This window comes from Podarcis erhardii (assembly GCF_964252035.2).
Source record: "Podarcis erhardii genome assembly, chromosome: 2".
Lineage (NCBI taxonomy): Eukaryota > Metazoa > Chordata > Lepidosauria > Squamata > Lacertidae > Podarcis > Podarcis erhardii.
Window position 1 is genome coordinate 6,138,168 of NC_138498.1, and position 21,618 is coordinate 6,159,785.

A 21,618-nucleotide genomic window follows, 5' to 3' on the forward strand; every position below is an offset into this window, starting at 1 on the left:
CTAATGGTCAGGGGTCCCTTTACCTTTAAGGTGGGGCTGCCCTTTGGTGGTTGTTGCTGATGGGGTGAGATTCCACTCTGTCATTAAAGCTACAAATCATATCATGGCAGAGGCTGATGACTCAGACAGGGTCACTGCCAGAAACAACTTCATCTCCCCTTGAGCTACAGTTCCTCGACTCCCTTTAAAAGAGCAGACCAGATCCCCTTATCATAATGCATTTTTCCTACTTGACTGCTTAATTCTTTGTTGTTATGAGAATGGTATCCCTGTTCCCCACATGATTAACGGGAAAACGTAAACATCTGACCTCCATGTGGGCCTGTTTCAGGCCATAACATTATTTTAGCTATTTATATACTGCACCATTACCAAAGTTTCTAAGCAATGAAAAAGCTCTTTCATTTGATTTCGAGGTTGCTTCCATGCCGGGCATTTACTGTGGAGCATAACTGTTTTGCTCATGTACTTTTCACGGGGCATCTGCACAGCACCATGACCAAAACATTTAGCTCCTGTGCATTCTGCCACCTACCTGCTGAGCTCAGAAAATTCTACAGGTACCTACCTACAGTGTATAGACACACCCAGCTACTCATAATACACTGTGGTATAATTCCTCCCTGTCTAATCAAGAAACCCACAAAATTTAGGTTCAGGGGAAGAGAGTGGGGTGAAATTGTCCTTCCATTTATTTTCAGTCATCCCCTATTCCTATACATTTAACATCAGCTTGATCTGAAGATATTAGCAAGTGATAATCCTTATCCCTATGCTATAAGCAACTTGGAGGTTCTTGCAGATCAAGGTGCTGATAATGGCATAGGAATGATCCATGTCATTCTTTCCTAGTCAGTTGACAAACCTATTAGCAGCTGTTTGTGCCTCTGCAACAGTAGCAGCCACCATGGGTATCTCTCTGTGTGTTGCTGTCCTCTTAAGTCCTCTCAGGTCCCAGCCAGCATAGCCAGCAGTCAGGACTGATGGAGGGCATTAGGTTAGGTGCCCCTGCTCTTTAAGGGAGGCCTAACAGATATGTGGGTTCATCATCCAGGTTACAGCGATGCATTTGTAGTAATAAACCAAGAGCCTATGTTCCATAAATCACCTTGGACAGTGACTGGGGACTCATGGAATAACGTTTTTCTCCGCCTGTGGGTTCCCAGATGAAGATGTTGCTTTAGACTGGTACAAAACCATGAGAGGGAGACCATAGGTTCTTACAGCCCAGTTCTGTGTATGCTTATTTAGAAGTTAAGTAAATCCCTGCAGTGCAGTGGGGCTTGCCTAAGGTTGCAATCCTAAGGGGAAAGGTGCAGATTTTGCTAGCATTTGAGCAGGACAAAAGGTGACAGAAGAGAATGCACCATATTTTTTGCTCTATAGGACGCACTTTTCCCCCTCCAAAAATGAAGGGGAAATGTGTGTGCATCCTATGGAGTGAATGCAGGCTTTCGCTGAAGCCTGGAGAGCAAGAGGGGTTGGTGTGCACTGACCCCTCTCGCTCTCCAAGCTTCAGGAAGCTATCCGCAAGCCTTCGGAGCGCGGCGGGAGTTCCTGCCGGGCTCAAAAGGCTTGCGGATAGCAGCAAGCTTCGGGAGCGAAGGAGAGGTTGCGCGCAACCTCGCCCCCGCTCCCGGACCTGTTCTGGGGGCTGGGGTCGGGGGACGCTCGGGCTTCCCCCGCCCCAGCCCCGCGGCTAAAAATGAAGCCAAGACAGCGAGCGGGATCCATCTCGCTGTCTTGGCTTCTTTGCTCTTTGGGCCGGGGGGGGAATAATTTTTTTTCTTTATTCCCCCCCCTAAAAACTAGGTGCACCCTATGGTCCGGTGCGCCCTATGGAGCGAAAAATACTGTATATGGGTGGAGCAGAGAGTGGAAATGGCTTTCCTTTCAAGCTTATTAGATGTACAGGCATAAAGGAGCATCTGGAATTCAGATTACCCATGCAAGCCACCAGACAGCGTTGTCATTGGTGCAAGTCAGGGCAACACTGAGGCTTGCTATGTTAACAAATAAATAGTGGGGACCTTTCCCCTGTGGTGACCTAGGCCAAGCTTGGCTCTGTGCTTTTGAAGACCTAACAATCATTATTCCTGCCTTCTGCTTCTTTCTTCTTTCTTCTTTCTTCCTCTTCCCCTCCCACCCTTGACCTGGAACAGGAACGATTTCAGGTGAAGAACCCACCCCACACATACATTCAGAAACTGAAGAGCTTCCTTGACCCAGGAGTCACCCGGAAGGTAAGACGCTCAGAATATTTAATGTATGCAAGTTCCATTCACAGATTACTTAAAACGGTTTACAAGACTGGAAACATCAAACAAAGCATTGGCCATGCAATATGACAGTGATGCCCTCCAGGACAGCCCACTCAGGGCATGTTGCCACAAGAGGAACAACCTCCCTTCTCCTCCCCAGCCCACGGCTCTGGGGATTCTCCAAACACACACCCCTGAGCCAAAATGGAGGGGGAAGTGCTGGCAGAACTCCATGTGCTGTCTCCCACTAGCACAGCTCCTTGGTTGGCGCCAAGGCCGCTGCTCTCCCTTTGTTAATACCACTACCAGACTAGGGCGAGGCGGTCCTTCAATTTGAGGATATCTTCAAATAGAGGCCTTAAAACAGAACACGAAGCTATCCTAGGCCAAGATATCACTTGGCCTGGCAGCGCCCTTTCCACTGAGACAAGTTTCTCATCCTGAAAAGCAAACTCTGAGGCTAGGCTTTATAGCAGAGGTGGAGAACCTGTGGCCCTGCAGGTGTTGTTGGACTCAAACTTCCATCAGCCACAGCCAGCATGGTCATTGGTCAGGGGTGATGGGAATTGTAGTCTGGTACAACTGGAAGGTGCCAAGATGGCTACTCCTGGTCTGTGCCATAGTAAGGAATCTCACAGGCCCTCCAGTTCTTGCAGAAGTAGTATTATTTGTATAAAGAACAAGGGGTATAGGAGAGTATAAGCAGGGACTGGAATTAAACACAAAGAAGGAGGTACGAAAATAACGGATGCATTTAACCCGATGGTTGATCCTACCCTCATATGCAGGCTTGATTGTAGATGAGGAAGGTAAATTGCTTGTATCCTGCTAGTAAAGTGTGGTCTTTATGCTTGTAGAAGTTCCGTCGGAGGGTGCAGGAATCCACCAAAGTGCTGAGGGAGCTGGAGATCTCTCTAAGGACCAACCACATTGGGTAAGTCATTGGTGGACCCTGTCTGGGTCTGAGATATTACTGCTCTAACACGCTCTGCATCAGCCTTCTTTAGCCTCGGTGCGCACAGTGTTCTGAGGACTGCTCAAGGCTTCTCTTGCCTTAAGGCAATCACCAGATCCTGCCAACATTACATGGACGTGTGTCTTTGTTTATTGGCTGTTTATTGACCTAGTGGCATTTCCGAAATGCGAGCAACAAGATCCATGTTGGAGGCGGACTAAGTGGTGAGAACTAGAGACTGCAATCGACACACAAGTTATGTGGGGCATGAGCCAGCTATTTAAAAACCCCTTGAGATTCAGTGGCAATGTTTAGCACATGCCCAGAAGTCAATGGGATTTTAAAGCGCTTAATTTTGAGTGATGATGGTTTCTATAATACAAGAAGCTGTATAGGTTTTGGCTGATATGTGGATTCCCAGGCGAAATGCAGCTGCTGAGGAAGAGGTGTGGAGTTTTAGCAGTCTCAACATCAGTTAATTTCTGGAATTTACCCAAGGTGGGGTGATACGGATTAGATAGCTTTAAAATGGGCATTAGACAGATCCATAGAGGTTGAATCTTTTGGTGGCTACTAGTCATGATAGTTATATGGAACTCCCCAGATCGGTGGTAGCAGGAAATATGCCACTCAATACCAGTAGCAGGTTGGGCACTTTGGACAAAAAACCCTCTTTTGTAAAATTCCCGGAAGTGCATAAGCTAAGTAAGCTACAGCTTAGGGCCCCAGGTTCTAAAGGGCCTCCAAGGACATCTTTTAGAAAAACTAAATTTCAAGTTTTATTATTATTTATTATTATTATTATTTTGGATTTGATATCCCGCTTTATCACTACCCGAAGGAGTCTCAAAGCGGCTAACATTCTCCTTTCCCTTCCTCCCCCACAACAAACACTCTGTGAGGTGAGTGGGGCTGAGAGACTTCAGAGAAGTGTGACTGGCCCAAGGTCACCCAGCAGCTGCATGTGGAGGAGCGGGGACGCAAACGGGGACACAAACCCGGTTCCCCAGATTACGAATCTACCGCTCTTAACCACACCACCACACTGGCCACCTAACTAGTTAAAAAATTAATAGGCTTCTTGCTATATATATGTTTTAATTAGTGAGTTAGCTTTTCGTTGCATCCTCACCTATGTACTGGTATATATGCAAATATGAAACTTTATCATTTCTGCTTTCAGTGTCCTTTCTGTTGTGTTCTTTGTCTCCTGTTACAAAACTTTTTAAAAAAAGTAAATGGGAGGAAGTTAAGAAAGAGGTGGGGACATCTTTTGGTGATGGTATGGGGCCTCTTAAACTTGACATAGCTTAGGGTTCAGCATGCCTGCTGTAGGAAGCCGGATGCTTCACTCACTGGCCCTCTGACCTGATCCGTTTGGGCTCTTAATGTCCAACTGTCCTAGGAATCAGTCCAACGAAGCAGAGAATGGTCCACTGGGTGATGGTCCTTTTGACAGGCAGGCCAAGAAAAGCAATAAAAGAAAAAAGGAGGGTGGGTTAGATGAGGACGTTCTTCTTCAACGCTTCCCCTCGGCCTGCTGATAATGCTCTAGCCTGCCTGAGAGGCCCCTCCCAAAGGTTCCCATGCCTTCTGTTGTGAGCTAGGAAATGTGCCGCTATCGCCACCTGTCCTGGCTCCAGCTGGAAGGGAAACGCCGGCAAGAGCAGGAAGCCGAACTGTTCCTGTCCTTAGTTTCTGGTCACTGCCGGCCGGGCAGGACTTCCTCAGGGTGGCTGGAGCTGACACGGGGAGTGGTTGCTTAGTCAGCAAGACTGTTTGGTCTAGGCAATGAAAGAGCGGCAGTTTGGGTGTGAGAGTCAATAACAAAGAAGGGGGGATTGCTAAGGGCTGGGGATGAGAGATTGTGAGTGAGAGCGAAATATTTTGAGGTGTCGTTAGGGTTTTCCATGAAATGGGGATGGCGACGTCTGTGGACTCGTGGTGGAAAATCATACAACTGTAGTGCCAAAAGAGGCCTTAAGAAGGTTATCTGTTCCAAAACCTTACTCCCAGACATTTAAAAAGGCACCTATCCAGCACAAGGTCACAGGCTCTTCTAGATCTAAAATCTTCTAGATTTTAGCAGGCAGTTGACGAAGAGCAAAGGGGGCCAAAGTCTACTGACGCAGAGGAACAAGGAACGTGTTCAGTAATGTGCACCCGAATATGTCTAGGTCACTTGTTCTGCAGAAGTGCAACTCTGCCTACCCCAACCTACTGCAAAAGTCATTTGCTAATATTATCTGCAAATTAAACCTTTTCCATGTAGCCCATAATATTAGCAACTGATATTTAGTCATACACATTGGTAACGACCAGCCATTTATATGAAAGCCAACTCACAATATTCTGTTACAAATGGGTGTGGCCAAGAAATAGAACTGGATGTGTGCTGAATTTTCGCGGGGTTCATTTTTTACATCTGTCTAGAACGGTAGCTTTCCTCAGCGTCCTTCCAGACAGCCTTTTTATTGTGCATTTATGCTGATTCTTATGAATGATATTGTTGGAGTGATTATAAGAACCCCTCTTTCACACCTGCAAAAGGTTTTGGGTGGACATTCTACCTTGTTTCCAATCAGCACATGTCCCGTGACTTCCTGCTGAAACCCTGCAGTTATTTTATACCACAAATTGTTGGTTTATTTTTGTTGTGCCCCTCCAGACAGAAATAATACAATACTATTGGGGAAGTACCATAGAACAACTAATAAAGCAGGATGATGTCTGGAAGGCCGAATAATGTGCCATTATTGTATCAGTGCCAGCTCAGACACTCTTAGTATAACAGGAGCAGGGATATTAGCCTTAGGCAAGCAACTATCTCTACTCCCTGTGCATCATGCTAGGGTGCTAAGGTTAGGAATAAATAAATAAATAAATAAATAAATAAATAAATAAATAAATAAATAAATAAATAAATAAATAAATATCTTTATTGTCATTGCCCCCTCTCGGGGACAACGGAATTACTTGGCTGCTCCATCCACCCAGGTAGGGCACTCCAGAACAACTATAAAAACACTAATTAAAACAATACAGTATAATACCGCAAGGAAGGTTAGATGACTTTCAAAGTCCAGGTTTCCCATTCAGGGCCGAGATCGCTCTGGAGAAGAAGCTGTTCTTGAGACGGCTGGTTCTTGTCTTCATCGTCCTGTATCTCCGTCCCGACGGCAGGAGCTCGAAGAGACAGTGACCAGGATGCGATGGATCTTTTACTATGTCCAGTGCCTTCCTATGGCACCTTGTGGCATAAATCTGCTCTAAGGTGGAGAGTGGGCAGCCAACAATGCTCTCTGCTGCCTTAACAACTCTGCACAACCCCATCCTGTCCTGGGTAGTACAGTTTCCGTACCACACACATAAGCCATAAGTGAGCACGCCCTCTATTAGGAGCGTCTAATGCAGCGTGTGTGTATTACTGGTCTACCTTTTAAAGGTAAAGGGACCCCTGACTGTTAGGTCCAGTCGCGGACGACTCTGGGGTTGTGGCGCTCATTTCGCTTTACTGGCCGAGGGAGTCGGCATACAGCTTCCGGGTCATGTGGCCAGCATGACTAAGCCACTTCTGGCAAACCAGAGCAGCGCATGGAAACGCTGTTTACCTTCCCGCCCGAGCGGTACCTATTTATCTACTTGCACTTTGACGTGCTTTCGAACTGCGAGGTTGGCAGGAGCAGGGACCGAGCAACGGGAGCTCACCCTATTGCGGGGATTCGAACTGCCGACCTTCTGATTGGCAACTCTAGGCTCTGTGGTTTAGACCACAGCGCCACCCGTGTCCCGGTCTACCTTTTAGGACTGTTTTAAAGATTAATGTGGTAGAGTGTGTGGATCACTTTGCACAATTAAATAAAGAACCATGTATACCTAATCTATTATAATTACTACTAAAACCACAAAGAGTTTGTTGTGGAAATTACAAAGATAAACACTGACTGGAACTAAAAGTATGAAATTGTTTATAAGAGTCATAAGGAATAAATTACAGTGCCTTCTGTAAGTCAGTAAGAAAGGAATGCATCTTTTGTTAAAAGTAGGCATGTGTAAAACTCTTTTTGCTTTATAACAGTGCAAGCATACATGGGAGTTCTTTTTGGGACTATTCCTGATACTCAGCTATTGAAGAGGAACAGAATAAACAAGCCAGTTTATATTCCGCATGCAAAATTGCAGAAAGCAGTGAGCAGTGTTGGCTGCACATTACAACAGAATTTTGCACTTACTTTAAAACAAAGAAGGTGCTGGTCCTTAAGCCTGCAAAAATAGGCTTGAGAGTTTGTGGGAAATGTCTGATCAAACTGTGGAGACAGGAATGATGGTTGTAGTGCTGGAGTAGCTGCGGAGGACTGACAGCTGTCATGACATACAGCTTCAGTGCCATGCCTATCTGTTTGTCCCTCCCCTTGAAGTGGAATAAATTATGCAAAATAAGCATATGTTTTGCATACCACAACTTGATTTGCATAATCTGCACAGCTGCTGGTTTCAGCTTTTCAAGGAGCAGAATGTGAGCTAACTTGGTACACAGCATTGAGGGGTGTTGTTGTTTTAAGCACATGGCTATGACAAGAATATGGTCTGAAAAGCAGGCTGGGTTTGGAGACAGCATTGCACTTTTGATGGGAAGAGCATTTTTTTAGGAATGTGTGATTGGGACTGGGGAGGGAGAAGAGCAGGCACTCAGAGCGTGATCCTTGGGGTGAGAATAGGAATGTTGCAAAGCGCACAAGGGAGTCCCTGTGTTCATCTTTGAAATGCCGAGGGGGGAATGTTCTTGCATGCAAACAGCCCTAATCTGCTACAAACAGTCTGCCTGCCCTTGAGAAAAGTCCCTCTGTTTTTCCGGAACTTACTTTTTCTTTCCCGTAAGCAGCGCAGCCTTGCCTATTCAACTCAGTAATCCTTCTGGAGGGAGGGAGGCAGTTCCAGAAGCACAACCCAGTATGGGCATATTCTAGAGCAGCAGTGACATGTGCAAACATCAGAGAGTCATAGGTCACTCGCTTGAGGCATCTGGAGCTATGTTTTCCCTGCAGGCAGCCTTGGCGTGGCGCCTCTTTTGCTCCTGTTTCTCCCCACGTAACACAGAGGAGACTGGATTGTGTGGGTTCAATAGTACGTTCAACACTACTCCTGTTTAGCCATTTGGTTCTTCCTAAGCCTGTGATGGGGGCGCGGTTGGTGCTGTGGGTTAAACCACAGAGCCTAGGACTTGCCGATCAGAAGGTCGGCGGTTCGAATCCCCGCAACGGGGTGAGCTCCCGTTGCTCGGTCCCTGCTCCTTCCAACCTAGCAGTTTGAAAGCACATCAAAGTGCAAGTAGATAAATAGGTACCGCTCCAGTGGCTCCCTCAGCCAATAAAGCGAGATGAGCACCACAACCCCAGAGTCGGCCACGACTGGACCTAACGGTGAGGGGTCCCTTTACCTTTACCCTTTAAGCCTGTGATTCTCTCTCTCTCTCTCTCTCTCTCTCTCTCTCTCTCTCTCTCTCACACACACACACACACACACACACGTGTACATGTAGATATGCATGCAGAGTCTTGTGTCTTCACTCTCAGATGCAGTCAGGGAGAAGCAGACAGATTTGTCCCAGCATATGCAAATGTGAAACTTCCTTAATCTTGTTCGACAATTGGTCCATCTACCGCAGCGTTATCTACTGGCAGTAGGAATCCAGAACTTAGGGAGATAAGTCTTTCCTGAGAGATTTTCAACTTTCTGAGACCGTCACCCTGCAAAACGTGTTCTCTCCCATTGACCTACGGTCAGAGAATACAGGCATGCCTGCTCATAAGCACATAAAAGCATGTGCACCAACTCAGTTTCCTTTTATGCATACACCCACAATCTCCTTTCCTGTACTAGAGCGTGGCTAGGATTGGATTTGCCTTGGGCAGCTTCTGCTCCCACCTCTGTGCCCTTTAACCTTCAGCAAATGTGTTGAGGGCCCTAAAATAGCAGCCACTGGAGTCAGACAGGAAACACATAGGGGTGGAGGCTGGAGTTCAGACAGGCAGGAAATGGGCGGGAGTGTTGCTCCCCTGTCCCACAGAGAAAGAGAGGGGGGGGGGAGGAAAGAACATATGCATAGTTCCAGTATCCAAATGATTGATGGACGAAATCACATTCAACCACGACTACTTCTGGAAATAACATACACTGAACAACCAGCCTCCAAACAGATGCATGCACCCTCCTTCATATTCCAGAGCTGGCACACCTACACAGAGAGAGAAACAAAGCCACAGATACACAACCACACACACACTCCTATACTGTACAGTATTCCTTTATTTCATACTCCACTTGGTTCAGTCCGATCCCTTGATGCAGAGTGGCATCATATTCATACCTTCATGTTCCTTCACAACTTGCACCAGAGCGAGAAGGATGGAGAGAGACATCCCCAGCGAATGTCAAAGGGACTGCAGGGCCCTGAGCGAAACCCTCCTGCCCAGCAGCAAAAGATAACGCCCTGCCAGTTGCTTTATTTATCGGCAGCTGGGGATGCTGCAATCTCCCTGCAACACACATTGGGTGGGCCATGGCTGGCTTCCTTCTGAATTTTATCATGTTCATCTGTCTCCTTTGAACCCCCTCCAGTCTGTCCCTGCTGCAAAGGCACAGGGCCCCAGACTGAATGAACACAATTCTGTAAATGAGCTGAACTTGATCTGTGTTATACAGAGTGAGGGAGCTGTTGATGTCTTGTGTCTAGTAACCTCAGCTCTGTTTAAGGCTTGGAGGCAGGCAGTAGTCTGGGAGAGACATTGCTTGCATCCCATCATGTTCTGTCTGTCTGTCTGTCTGTCTGTCTGTCTTTTGGCACTCTACCAAATCTGGCCAAACAGGTTTGTTCAGGTTGTAGAAACAGCATACCGTATTTTTCACACCATAGGATGCACCGGACAATAGGACACACCTTGTTTTAGGGGGGGGGGGAGAACAAGAAAAAAAATTCTCCCCCTTCAGCAAAGCGGCAGGAGGTGCTTCGCAGAGTGGGGGAGCTTTTCCCCCCTCTTGTTTTCCCGCTCTAAAACAAGGTGCCGTTTAAGGTGCGTTCAGGCGGCTACCTTGGAAGCCTGGAGAGCGAGAGGGGTCGGTGTGCACCGACCCCTCTCGCTCTCCAGGCTTCAGGTTCCTTTCGACCTGCTCTTTGGGGCTGGCAGGGGGAAGCCCACCACCAGCCCCAAAGAGCAGGTCAGGGAGCAGCGGAAAGGCGCAGCGGAGAGGCTGCTGCCATAGTCACGCGTCACCTCTCCAGCCGGGAGAGGGGCGCGGGGCTATGGCGTCTTCGCTCCATAGGACGCACACACATTTCCCCTTCATTTTTGAAGGGGAAAAAGTGCGTCCTATAGAGCGAAAAATACGGTAACCCTTACCCTTTCTGCAGAACCTGATTAGAGCAGCTGAAAGCATCCACAACAAAGAGAGACTTTTCTTTGACACCATCTTAAACTATTTTGGAGGTGGAGGTGTTGTCTGTCTCTAGCCTTTATGAGCTTGATGCAGCTCCAAGCTTGCCTTTTTGGATCACTTCTTAAAAACAACAATAAAAACAAAACCACTTCTTCCATAAAGCCTTTCTTCCTGGACCACCCTCACCACTTCTGCACTGTCTTTACCACCACATCCTTTCAACTCTTTTCCTTTTCAGTTTCCCCTTTTGTCTATTATCTTCCTTCAGATTTGTTCTGAGTTTACTTTGGGGCTAAGTAAGGCAGTGTGCACTGGGTTTAGTGATTTGCTATTTTGATCTGTCCTGCATTCTGTGTTTTAATTGTGATATTCATAATGTTTATGGTTTTATTTTCTTTGTACGCTGCCCTGTTCAGTTTACTGGAGGGTGATCTAGAGACAGCTTTTAAATGAATACACATTCAATGGCAATTAATTAGTCAGTGTGTCTACAGTAGCATCCTCAGCCACCCATCAATGGGTCGTATTCAGTGCCGCATGAACCAAAATGTTCCACCAGCGCAAGCATTTCTGATTGAGCACAGAATGCTCTCCCCCTCCCCTCCATGCCCCCTAAATCCGTTCCAGGTCCCCCCCTCCCCAACCCTCCAGAGCAGATTTGGGGGTGGTACTGTGGAAGGAAGGGGGAATCTCATGGCAATAACGTAATCTTTGCTAGTGCAACTATTTAAGTGAAAATCACATGATGGTATGATGGATAATGGATCACAAGTCAACTTCTGCAAGGCAACGTGAGCTGCCCTTGGGTAATAAAGCCCCGTTTTGGGTTTTTTCTTTTGCAGGTGGGTGCGTGAGTTTCTCAATGACGAAAACAAAGGCCTGGATGTGCTGGTGGATTATCTCTCCTTTGCTCAGTGTGCGGTGATGTAAGTGTCTGCATTTCCTTTGAGGTGCCTCTTCATACCACTCTTGGAAGCAGTGGGACTTTGAAGGCAGGTTGCTGGGCATTGCGAGTGGGGAGAGTCCTCCAAGCTTCCCATAGACTCCGTGTTAGAAGAGGATGCTTGGCTGGATGGACTGCTGGCCTGATCCAGAAAAAGCTCTTATTATGTTCTTATGAAACACATTTGTAGACAACATCAGTCCAGAAGGATAAATAGCTACCTGGTTTTTGTTTTGTTTTGTTTTATCAGTCTTGGGGCCTATTCATGTTCTCATTCAGAGTCCCAGGCAAGCAGAATAATGTTGTTGAATTCAACATTTTCTATCCCAGGACTCTTACTTCTGGAACATCTTTAGCTGGCAACCATCTGCTGCAATGGCTTCCCTTTTCCAACTTTTGTGATAGCCATCACCTTGGGGTATTTATTAGGGGCATAAATCTGCTTGCTAGTTGGTTAATCATCTGGCCTTTCAGCGATGAACTGGTTATGCTAAAAATAATTCAAATATTATGGAAACCTCAGTTCAGGTGCCTTTCCGAGAAGAAGTGAGACAAATTTGCGTCAGTGTCTCTGGGCAAGTTCAGGTGGCAGATGGCTGGGGTCACACTGGTACTGAAGTCACGGTACTGCTGAAAGGGCCCTCTCATTGGGCCCCACGTCACCCCTTCTGAGTGTCCCTGAGGAAGATTCTTACAGTTTGAGGCAGGCTCACATGGAAAGAGACACCTGAAGGCACTTTGATCCCAAGCCATTTAGAGGTGCAAAACAAGGGCAGGGAACCTCTTTCAACCCAAGGGCCACATTTCCTTCTGGGCAACCTTTTGAGGGCCACATGCCAGTGGTGGGGCCGGAGGCAAAAGTAAGCAGAGCAATGAGACTCTGTACAGCAGGCTAGTTTCTGCACACATGCTTTAGCCTCTATATAGGCAAGCTAGAGGCATCACACACCCCCAGCCCGTCAAAAACACCCAGGAGAGGGTGCAAAACAGAGGGAGGATATGGCTGGAGAAGATGTGTAACCTGGAGAGAGAGATTTGGAGGACCTCATTCGCCCCCTGAATCATAAGGTCCCCACCTATGCTGTAAAGGTTAAGGCCAGTATTTCAAACTGGGATTTTTAAATGGACCAGGTGGCCAGTGTAGTTGCTTTAAAACTCTTCACCGAGATGCAAAGAGCAGCATGGGAGCGACTTGTGAGTCAGTGCCCTGCTGAGCGTCCACTTCCCCTTTTCACAAGGGAATTGCTTAGGCAGCAACCAGCTCTGGAGGTCTATCGTAATTGTAGTATTGTAGAGATGGAGGGGACCGCAAGGGTCATCTAGTCCCACTCCCTGCAATGCAGGGATCTTTTTGCCCAGCGTGGGGTTCAAACCCACCACCCTGAAATTCAGAGTCTCATGCTTTCTGTGACTCTTTCCAGGATTCAGTGGACACAGCTCTAGTAGCTCCCAGGAAGCCACCTGGTGTGTGCAGCACCTGCTCTAATGTAGACACCTGACTGCCAGGTGGTTCACTTCTAATGAAAAGCCAGCCTGTAGCACAGTGCAGATTGGCCTGTATGCTGTGAGCACACATCTGATGCAGTGCTAGCTTGGGAATTTGTCATAGGGCAGGCCCAGCCTTAAAAGACATGTCTGCCTGCCTGCCTGCCTGCCTGCGTGTATATATATATGTGTGTGTGTGTGTGTGTGTGTGTGTGTGTGTGTGTGTGTATATATATATATATATATATATATATATGCTTTCGTAGATTTTCACGGGTACAGGAATGCAGGTTTTGGTGTCCTCGGGTGTCTTCCCGTGTAAAAGTTGGGGTGTCTAGGCGACGTTTCGACGAGGTCTCACTCGTCATCTTCAGGCTGGTGCTTTCGGCTTCTTGTTACTGGAACAGTAACAAGAAGCCGTAACAGGCTCTGTTCCAGTAACAAGAAGCAGTAACAGGCTCTGTTCCAGTAACAAGAAGCCGAAAGCACCAGCCTGAAGATGACGAGTGAGACCTCGTCGAAACGTCGCCTAGACACCCCAACTTTTACACGGGAAGACACCCGAGGACACCAAAACCTGCATATATATATATATATATATATATATGCCTTGTACCTGGTTTTCTTTGTGCTCAGTTCCTGCTTACGCAGGGGGAGATTTGAGCCTATGCCTTGTCTCATGCCAAGCTGCTGGGCTTGTGGCCTGTTGGGAGGAGCCCCCGTGAATCCAGAGCTTGAGCGCTCTACGCAGCTTTTGTTCTCGAACGTCTCTCTGTGTGTGTGTGTGCGGCTGGGGGGTGTCTGTGTGTCTGTGGGCATAGGTATGGTGTGTGATCCCTCTCTGCCCTCCAGGTTTGATTTTGAGGGCCTGGAAAGTGGTGAGGATGGAGCGCTGGAAAAGCTGAAATCCTGGAGCAGGTCCATAGAGGATCTGCAGCACCCCAGCACCCTGTCTGCACCCTACGCCAACAGCCTTGCTCGCTCTGCGCGCCAGTCTGCCCTCCGGTATGTACCTCTGCCCTGCTGCGCCTTCTGGTGTGTAGCCTTCTGACCGCTGCCGTTGGTTGTAATAATAAACCCCCTCCCTGCTTTCTGCCCTCCAGGGGATGCCGTGTGCTGATCTCTTCTCCCCACTCCCATCCTTCCCCCTTGATGCTCCTCTGGCGGTAGCTGGCCATGTCTCCTCTCTGCTCCAGGCCTTCTCTTTTGCCATGCTCTGTTTGCCTGTCTTTGCTGGGTCTCCTGTTCTCTCTCTTTCTCTGTCCTTGTCACCTGGGTAAGTATTTCTGCACTGGGCTGCTGCGTGAGGAATTCTGTGCACACTCCCCGGGCTGGACGGTGGCCTGGGTGCATGAAGATGTGTGCGGGAACACAGAGGGGGCCCCTGCAGTCCACAACCAGGGCTGGTGGCCTGGTGGCAAGCAGGTGGCCAAGCGGCCAATGGGGACGGATGATCCAAGAGCAAAGTCCAAGACTCCTGGTACCTCGCAGTCCAGAGGTTCCTGTCCTCGGAATGGACATGGTTCAAACTCTAACTTAGTCACAGGCCCGTTGGCTGACTTTGGAAAAGCTCCTTCTCTCTCAGACTCTGATTCCCATCTGTAAAATGGAAAGAAAAACAGTTTTACCACACAGGGCTATTGCTCCTGACAATTTTAACTGTATGCCTGATGATTCTTGATAATAGTAGACATTCAGTACTTTGAGGTGGCTGGATATTCTTGTAGGTCCAGCAGAGAAATTCTGTGGTGTATTTGTTTATTATTTGTTTCATAAAAAATTACATACCACTTGATTGTAAAAACAAACGAGTACCCAACCACAACCTCAAAGCAGTTTACACATTGAGACAGCTATTGAGCAACAAGGGCTGCTGAAAGATTATTATCATTTTTCTCCTTCAAAGAGTGATGGGTGGTTTGAAAGAAGTATTGCTGGTTGTGATATATACATTCATCCTGCTATTTTGTCGGGTTAAATAGGTTTGGGAGGCCTTTGTGTCTACCCAAATCCTGCAAAACATAGTTGACCAAGATAAGAAACAGAACATGTTGAAACAATGCCTTTTTTGTATCATCTCCTACTCTTTGCCTCTAGCCTAAGAAATATTAAACCAAGTTTAGAGGGTACTCCAGGAAATCAGAAGACAGGATGCCTAAAGGGTAACCATGGGTTGGGTGGACTCCTTTTCTTAGTTTGGTCATCTGGTTCCCTTTCCAACTCATGTCTTTAAAAATTGGGAGCTCATGAGTTCAGACATTTTTTGTTTAGGTGGGAGAATCTGCATAATACCTGTGGGAACTCCATCTTGGATGAGGGTCGTGGCTGCGAAGGGATCAGTGTCTCCCCATACTGTCCTGGAGAGACATGGCAGATATATATGCTGAGCCCCAAACTCTGCCAAAGGCTCAAATCAGGCCAAACATACCGTATTTTTCGCTCTATAGGATGCACCCAACCATAGGACGCACCTTGTTTTAGAGGGGGAGAACAAGAAAAAAAAATCCCTCTCTGTGCAGCGCCCCTTCAGCGAAGCGGCAGGAGAGACAGAGCCCCTCCCATTTCTCCTCCCGCTTCGCTGAAGGGGTGCTGCGCCTTAGCTGAAGGGGCACCTACCCTTCAGCGAAAGGAACCCGAAGCCTCTGGAGGCTTCAGGCAGCTATCTTTGAAGCCTGGAGAGCAAGAGGGGTCAGTGCGCACCGACCCCTCTCGCTCTCCAGGCTTCAGCGAAAGCAACGCGAAGCCTCTGGAGTGCAGTGGGAGCGCTCCCACTGCGTTTCGGAGGCTTCGTGTTGCTATCGCTGAAGCCAAGGAGCTTGCATTCGCTCCATAAGACGCACACACATTTCCCCTTAATTTTTGGAGGGGAAAATGTGCGTCTTATAGAGTGAAAATATGGTACTTTTCCTCCTTGATCATTGAGCTTTTTGGCCCTTGTGTTCTTTCTGTGTCTCAAACACCTAGAGAGTATTCCAGATTTTTGACAAGAAACTTCTTTATTCCTTTTGGAAAACCCCATTTTAATCCCCAGTGTATTTACAATATTTTTGCTTCAAGTTTTTGGGAACTGTATAATTATTTTTTTAAGCAGCATGACTTTAATTTCTCTTTGTTTCAGCAAATAAAAGCTGAATGACCTATCTCTTGAGGGGTGTTTGTTCATGTGTTGAAAGCTAAAACTGACAACGGTGGTCTCCTGGAACTTAGCTTTTAAGAAGATTAGCAAAACCCCTGAGTTGATCTTAGACTCCAAATGAGCGGTAGCCATTCAGCCTTTCTTTTGCCAGCGAGAAACCCACATCTTGGGCAAACCTTCTGACAGAAGCTGGTGGTTCTAATTACAGCTCTCCCTTCCTGTTCTTAGCTGCGGCCGTGACCTCATCATTGGCATGGGGCAAACATTTTTTTGAGCCTCACTGCTTTTTCTGTGTGTGTGTGTGTGTGTATGAGTGTGCTAAATGTAGGACTCTCTTTTTGCCAGATACACCACCCTTCCCAGCAGGAAAGCCCTGAAGAACTCACGGCTGGTTAGCCAGAAGGATGACGTCCACGTTTGCATCCTGTGCTTACGAGCCATTATGAACTACCAGGTAATGGTGGCAGAACCGTTCTATTGCCTGCCTCTAGCTAGGATCAGGGATGCCTGTTGGCTGCAAGTCTAAACCCAACATTTCATGAGTGGGGAAAACTGAATTCTACCCTAGCAGAGTAAAATAAATCAAAATGTGTGCTTGTACTTATTTATTTACATTTGTAGCCTGGCTCTATCTAAAGGGCCTGGGATGGGTTGTGGGAGTTGGAAACAAGTGCAGATGACTGGACACATAAGACGTGTGTGTGTGTGTGTGTGTGTGCAATAAATCTGAGCCCAAAGAACATTTTTGAGGGGCAGGAGGGAGGCATGAACCCCTTTGTTATTGTGCGATGTGTGATATTCCTTTGAAAACACATCATTTATTTATTTTTAGTAATGCCAGTTTCCTAGATGATTTGCACTATATAATGACTCCACTCCAGGCTGTTTCGCTAAGGTTTCACTGGTTCTTTCTACTCCTAATACATCTATGCATTTCTTCCCCTTTTTGCATGTCAGTATGGATTCAATTTGGTCATGTCTCATCCTCACGCTGTCAATGAGATTGCCCTCAGCTTGAACAATAAGAACCCCAGGTAAGGCGGCTGGGTGTTCAGGTGCGCCCTGTGGAAACGTGGATAACTTACCCTCTATAGGTAGACTAATGTGGCTCCGTTTGTTCGGCTCTTAGTGTGTTTAAAAATGCCAGGTCCTGCTTGCCTTACAACCAGCGTCAAGCCTCTTCAGCTGTCCCTTGGGCTTCTCCTACCAGTAAGGGGTTTTAGTTGTGTAATGGGACTAAGAATTTCACATCCATGGAAAACTGCTGTCCTCAAAACTCTTCACAAAGAAGTCAAGGCTGGTGTCACAGGTGCTCCCCAGCCAAAGGAAAGCACACGGCAGATAGTTAACTCTTCATTGACAAAAGTGGACGCTGAGAATAGTTTCTAGGACTCTGAATACTTACACATGCCAGTCTAGCGTCTAAGCTGCTGTTTGCAGCTCTACGCTCTACAGAGCAACTGCAGGGAACCACTCCCCCTTCACCTTTTTATGGATCTCCCCCCCCCCCCCCGGTTCTGGGAGACAGTGGTGCGGGAGCGGGTGGGGAAGCCCCCAACCTCCAGCTCTGAAGCTGTCATGGACTGGCTTGGCACAGAGGAGTGGTGGGAGTCACCAGCTGGGGAACCCCCAAGGAAACCCGCAGGGGAAGAAGGCTCAGAGCCAGGGGTTTGGTGGTGAGACAACAGAAGCTTCCTCTGCCTCTTGCCTCCTGGCAAGTAGAGGTCCCCACAAATCACTGCTCTCCCACAAATCCCTTCCCCTGGCGCACACGAGTCAGCATCCTTCTGGTCCCTGACAGCTGGAGACAGACACTTGTTCTTAAGTGAGCTGAAAGCATCACTTTCCATGAGGCCCTCCAGACAGATGGATATTTGTTGTTGCATGTGATTGATGCAGTACTAGTGCACCAGGGCTAGATTTATACTGGATCATCCACACATCATTCCGCCTTTTTAGATGTTCTTTGATGCTTCCCCAGTGTTATTGCCCCACACTCTTACACTGCAGTGCGACAAAAGTGGGGGTCCTCTAAGAAAGAGAACATTTGTGTTATGAAATGTTACAGGATTTCAGCAGGAAATATGGGGACATGCAGTGATTGGAAAGGAAGGAGTAGAGCCACCCTTAAATGTTTGCTGGCACAAACAGTATTGAAAACAGGATGGTGTATAACTGCCCCAAGACCAACATGAGCACAAATCATAACAGATGCACAATAAAAAGGATGTCTGGAGGGGTCCGTGGTGTGTGCGTGTTTGTATGATACCATGGATCCCTCCATATATTGCCTCTGGTCAAACAAGATTTGCAGTTTTTTGAAATGCTTTACGAAACCCTGCAAAACCTGTTTAGCCAACATGGAAATGGGATGAGTTCACACGCTATTAGCAGCCATCCCTCCTTCAAACTGCCATCGGCTCTGAAAAACAAACCGAAACAATGGCCTGCCTCCAGCTAGTGAAACTGATTTCGAGCAGGTTTTAATTTGCAGAACAGATGTGCACTTGGACAACTTTCCCCTGTTTCCTCATATTGTTTGGCCTAACCAAAATCTCTGTGCACAGCCAGAAAAACTGTCTGGGCCATGTTGTTGATATAAAGTGCATTGATCATCTGCGGTTTCCAGGCCTTCCATTGCAAAGTTGCTGGTTTACATCTTGTGTTGGCTTATCACATATCCAGTCCTGGCACTATATGATGAATGGGCATTTATACAGAGGGAAGCAAGCTCATGAGTGAACCATGTCCCTGGGGGTCTTTTGGTATGCTCTGCAAAGTAATGTTTACAATATGAACTGCAAAATATAATTTATATACAATATTTCTTCTTGCATAGACGTTATAAGTTTGCACTTTTTTATTGCCTCCCCTTGCCCTAACAATATTAATTCAGCATTTGAAAACGCATCTCGGTTAGGAAACTCCCTGCTGGGCTCAGTCCAATGACCAATCTTGCCCAGTGTTCTGTATTTGATAGCAGCCAAGGAGACTTGGGGTTTTTTTTTAAAGCCTTCACAATACTTCATCAGGATTTTAGTGTGCATTTCCCCCCCTATGTACACGTTTGCATGCAATTTTGCCGAACATGCACACTTTTGCGAACAATTTCCCCTGAATACAACACATTTTTGTATACCACTACACCATCTCAGCTCTCCAGAAATTAGAAGAGACACCAGTTTTTTTTTACGACAGAAAGTGGCTTATGCCAAATCAGAACATTGGTGCATCTAGCTCAGTACTGCTGACACTGGCTGGCAGGTTTCGGGCAGGAGTCTTTCCTCAGTCCTACCAGAAGACACCAGGGATTGAACTTGGCACCTTCTGTGTGCAAAGTAATGGCCATTCCTCATGACATCTGGGCAAATCAAAGTCAGCCAGTGTCACCCACCTGGGCAAAGTGAGAGAGAAGGTACCTTTTAATAACTGCACCTTTTAATAATTGTGTAGAAGATGGAATTTCAGCAGGTATAGTTTGCATGAAAACCAGTGGGAAGCACTGCTTAACCAAGAAGGCAGTGGGGCCTGAGGAACAAACCAGATACAGTGGTACCTCGGGTTAAGTACTTAATTCGTTCCGGAGGTCCATTCTTAACCTGAAACTGTTCTTAACCTGAAGCACCACTTTAGCTAGTGGGGCCTCCTGCTGCCACCGCACCGCCAGAGCATGATTTCTGTTCTCATCCTGAAGCAAAATTCTTAACCTGAAGTACTATTTCTGGGTTAGCGGACTCTGTAACCTAAAGTGTATGTAACCTGAAGTGTATGTAACCCGAGGTACCACTGTACACTGTTGTTCAGATAAAGTTCTGCAAGCTGCCCTTTAATTGGTAAGGTGAGAGATACAAAGAAAAACAAGCTCTTTTTCACTTGAAAGCTGCTGTTAAAGTGGCAGGATCATGCCAGACATGGGCGTAAAATACTTAACTAACTGACCAATTGCATCACAGATAACTCGGTTCTGCCCCCCTGACATAAAGCCTGCTCCCCGTAAAATAAATCCTGGCTCTGCCCATGATGCCAGATATATGTGGAGTCACTCTGCCCCTGCATCCCTAGAGGGGAACCCTCTGTTTTACCTAGCATTAGTTGCCGCACCAATGGATGTGTTCAGCTGGAAACCAGAAATGATCAAACTGCACTAGGAGCAGGGGCAAAGCTGAACAGTCAGGGACACCTGCTGATCACAAAACCTACACCTGTGTTGCAAAACTGGAATAGACAGCGGTTTGTTGGAAGCATGGCCCCCTGACAGGAAAGCCTCAACTTTGAATGATAGGGGTAGCCAGTTTGGTACCCTGCAAGTGTTCTTGGACTTCAGTTCCCACCAGCCCCAGCCAGCATGGCCTGTGATTGGAGATGATGGGAATTGTAGTCCAACGACACCTGGTGGTTACTACGTTGGCTGCCCCTGCTGCTTGCCTCTGCAACAGTTGCATCAGAGGGATGCTGTTATCATTGTGGGATATATTCTGCGTCACCAGCAAAATGACATTGCTTTTTTTCTGGTTGGTGGCACATCCTTGCTTCTCTCTTTTCTCTCCAGGACAAAAGCCCTGGTGTTAGAACTGCTGGCAGCTGTTTGTCTGGTGCGTGGCGGCCATGAGATCATTTTGGCTGCTTTTGAGAATTTCAAGGAGGTGAGGACTAACCTGCAGCACCCTGGGGGAAATCAGCAACTGGGAACCTGCAGTTATTCTTGAGCTCCCATCAGCCCTGATCATTGGCCATGATAGCTGGGGCTGATGGGAGTTGGAGTCGCAGAAACATCAGAACGTCACAGGTTCCCCATACCTGGGAGAGACATGAAACTTGGAAGAGGAAGGGAAGGCAAGATGAAGGAAATAGATGCAGGAACATGGCAATGAACGGCTAGAGAGGTGTGCGTGCGAGTGGGGACAATTAAGTAAAAAGTTGTGCGCACAAGGACAAATGGAAAGATAGATACGCAAGTTGAGGGAGGGAGGTGGAGGAAAAGTCGTGTAGCATAAATGGATAAAGTAGCATTGGCCAACCTTTGATCCCAAATCAGAGCCCATGTGTTAGTGCCACTTAGGAGCAAACTACAATACCAGCACACCTTGGTACCTGTTTACCTCTGCCTTCCTGAGCTCAGGAGTGGGCCTCTACACAGGTAGCTCCACTCCACACCATAACTGCGCTTGAAAGCCCACCAGTCCTATTTTTGGATGGCATCAACCCCTGTAGCCTTTCATTCAAGATGAAGTTGATTGAAGGCTCTTCTCTCGACACCCTCAGTGTCTGAGGTTAGACAGGTGGACACCAGGCCTCCTCACCCACATTATGGAATTCCTTCCCTACATGTGTGAGCCTGGCACCGTCTTTTAAGTGCCAAGCAAAGCCTGTCCTGTTTGCTTAGGCTTTTAATATCATCTGATCT

At 47.2% G+C, this 21,618-nt stretch overlaps 1 protein-coding gene across 1 annotated transcript in view; it reads left to right on the top strand.

Moving 5' to 3' along the window:
• The window catches only part of FMNL3 (formin like 3), a 102,164-nt gene that overhangs the window by 50,569 nt on the left and 29,977 nt on the right, over nucleotides 1–21,618 (top strand). Inside the window, 7 exon segments of the mRNA XM_081844390.1 lie at nucleotides 2,163–2,243; nucleotides 3,119–3,195; nucleotides 11,493–11,576; nucleotides 13,931–14,083; nucleotides 16,560–16,668; nucleotides 17,172–17,248; nucleotides 20,764–20,857. Coding sequence (XP_081700516.1) covers nucleotides 2,163–2,243; nucleotides 3,119–3,195; nucleotides 11,493–11,576; nucleotides 13,931–14,083; nucleotides 16,560–16,668; nucleotides 17,172–17,248; nucleotides 20,764–20,857 — 675 coding nt within the window.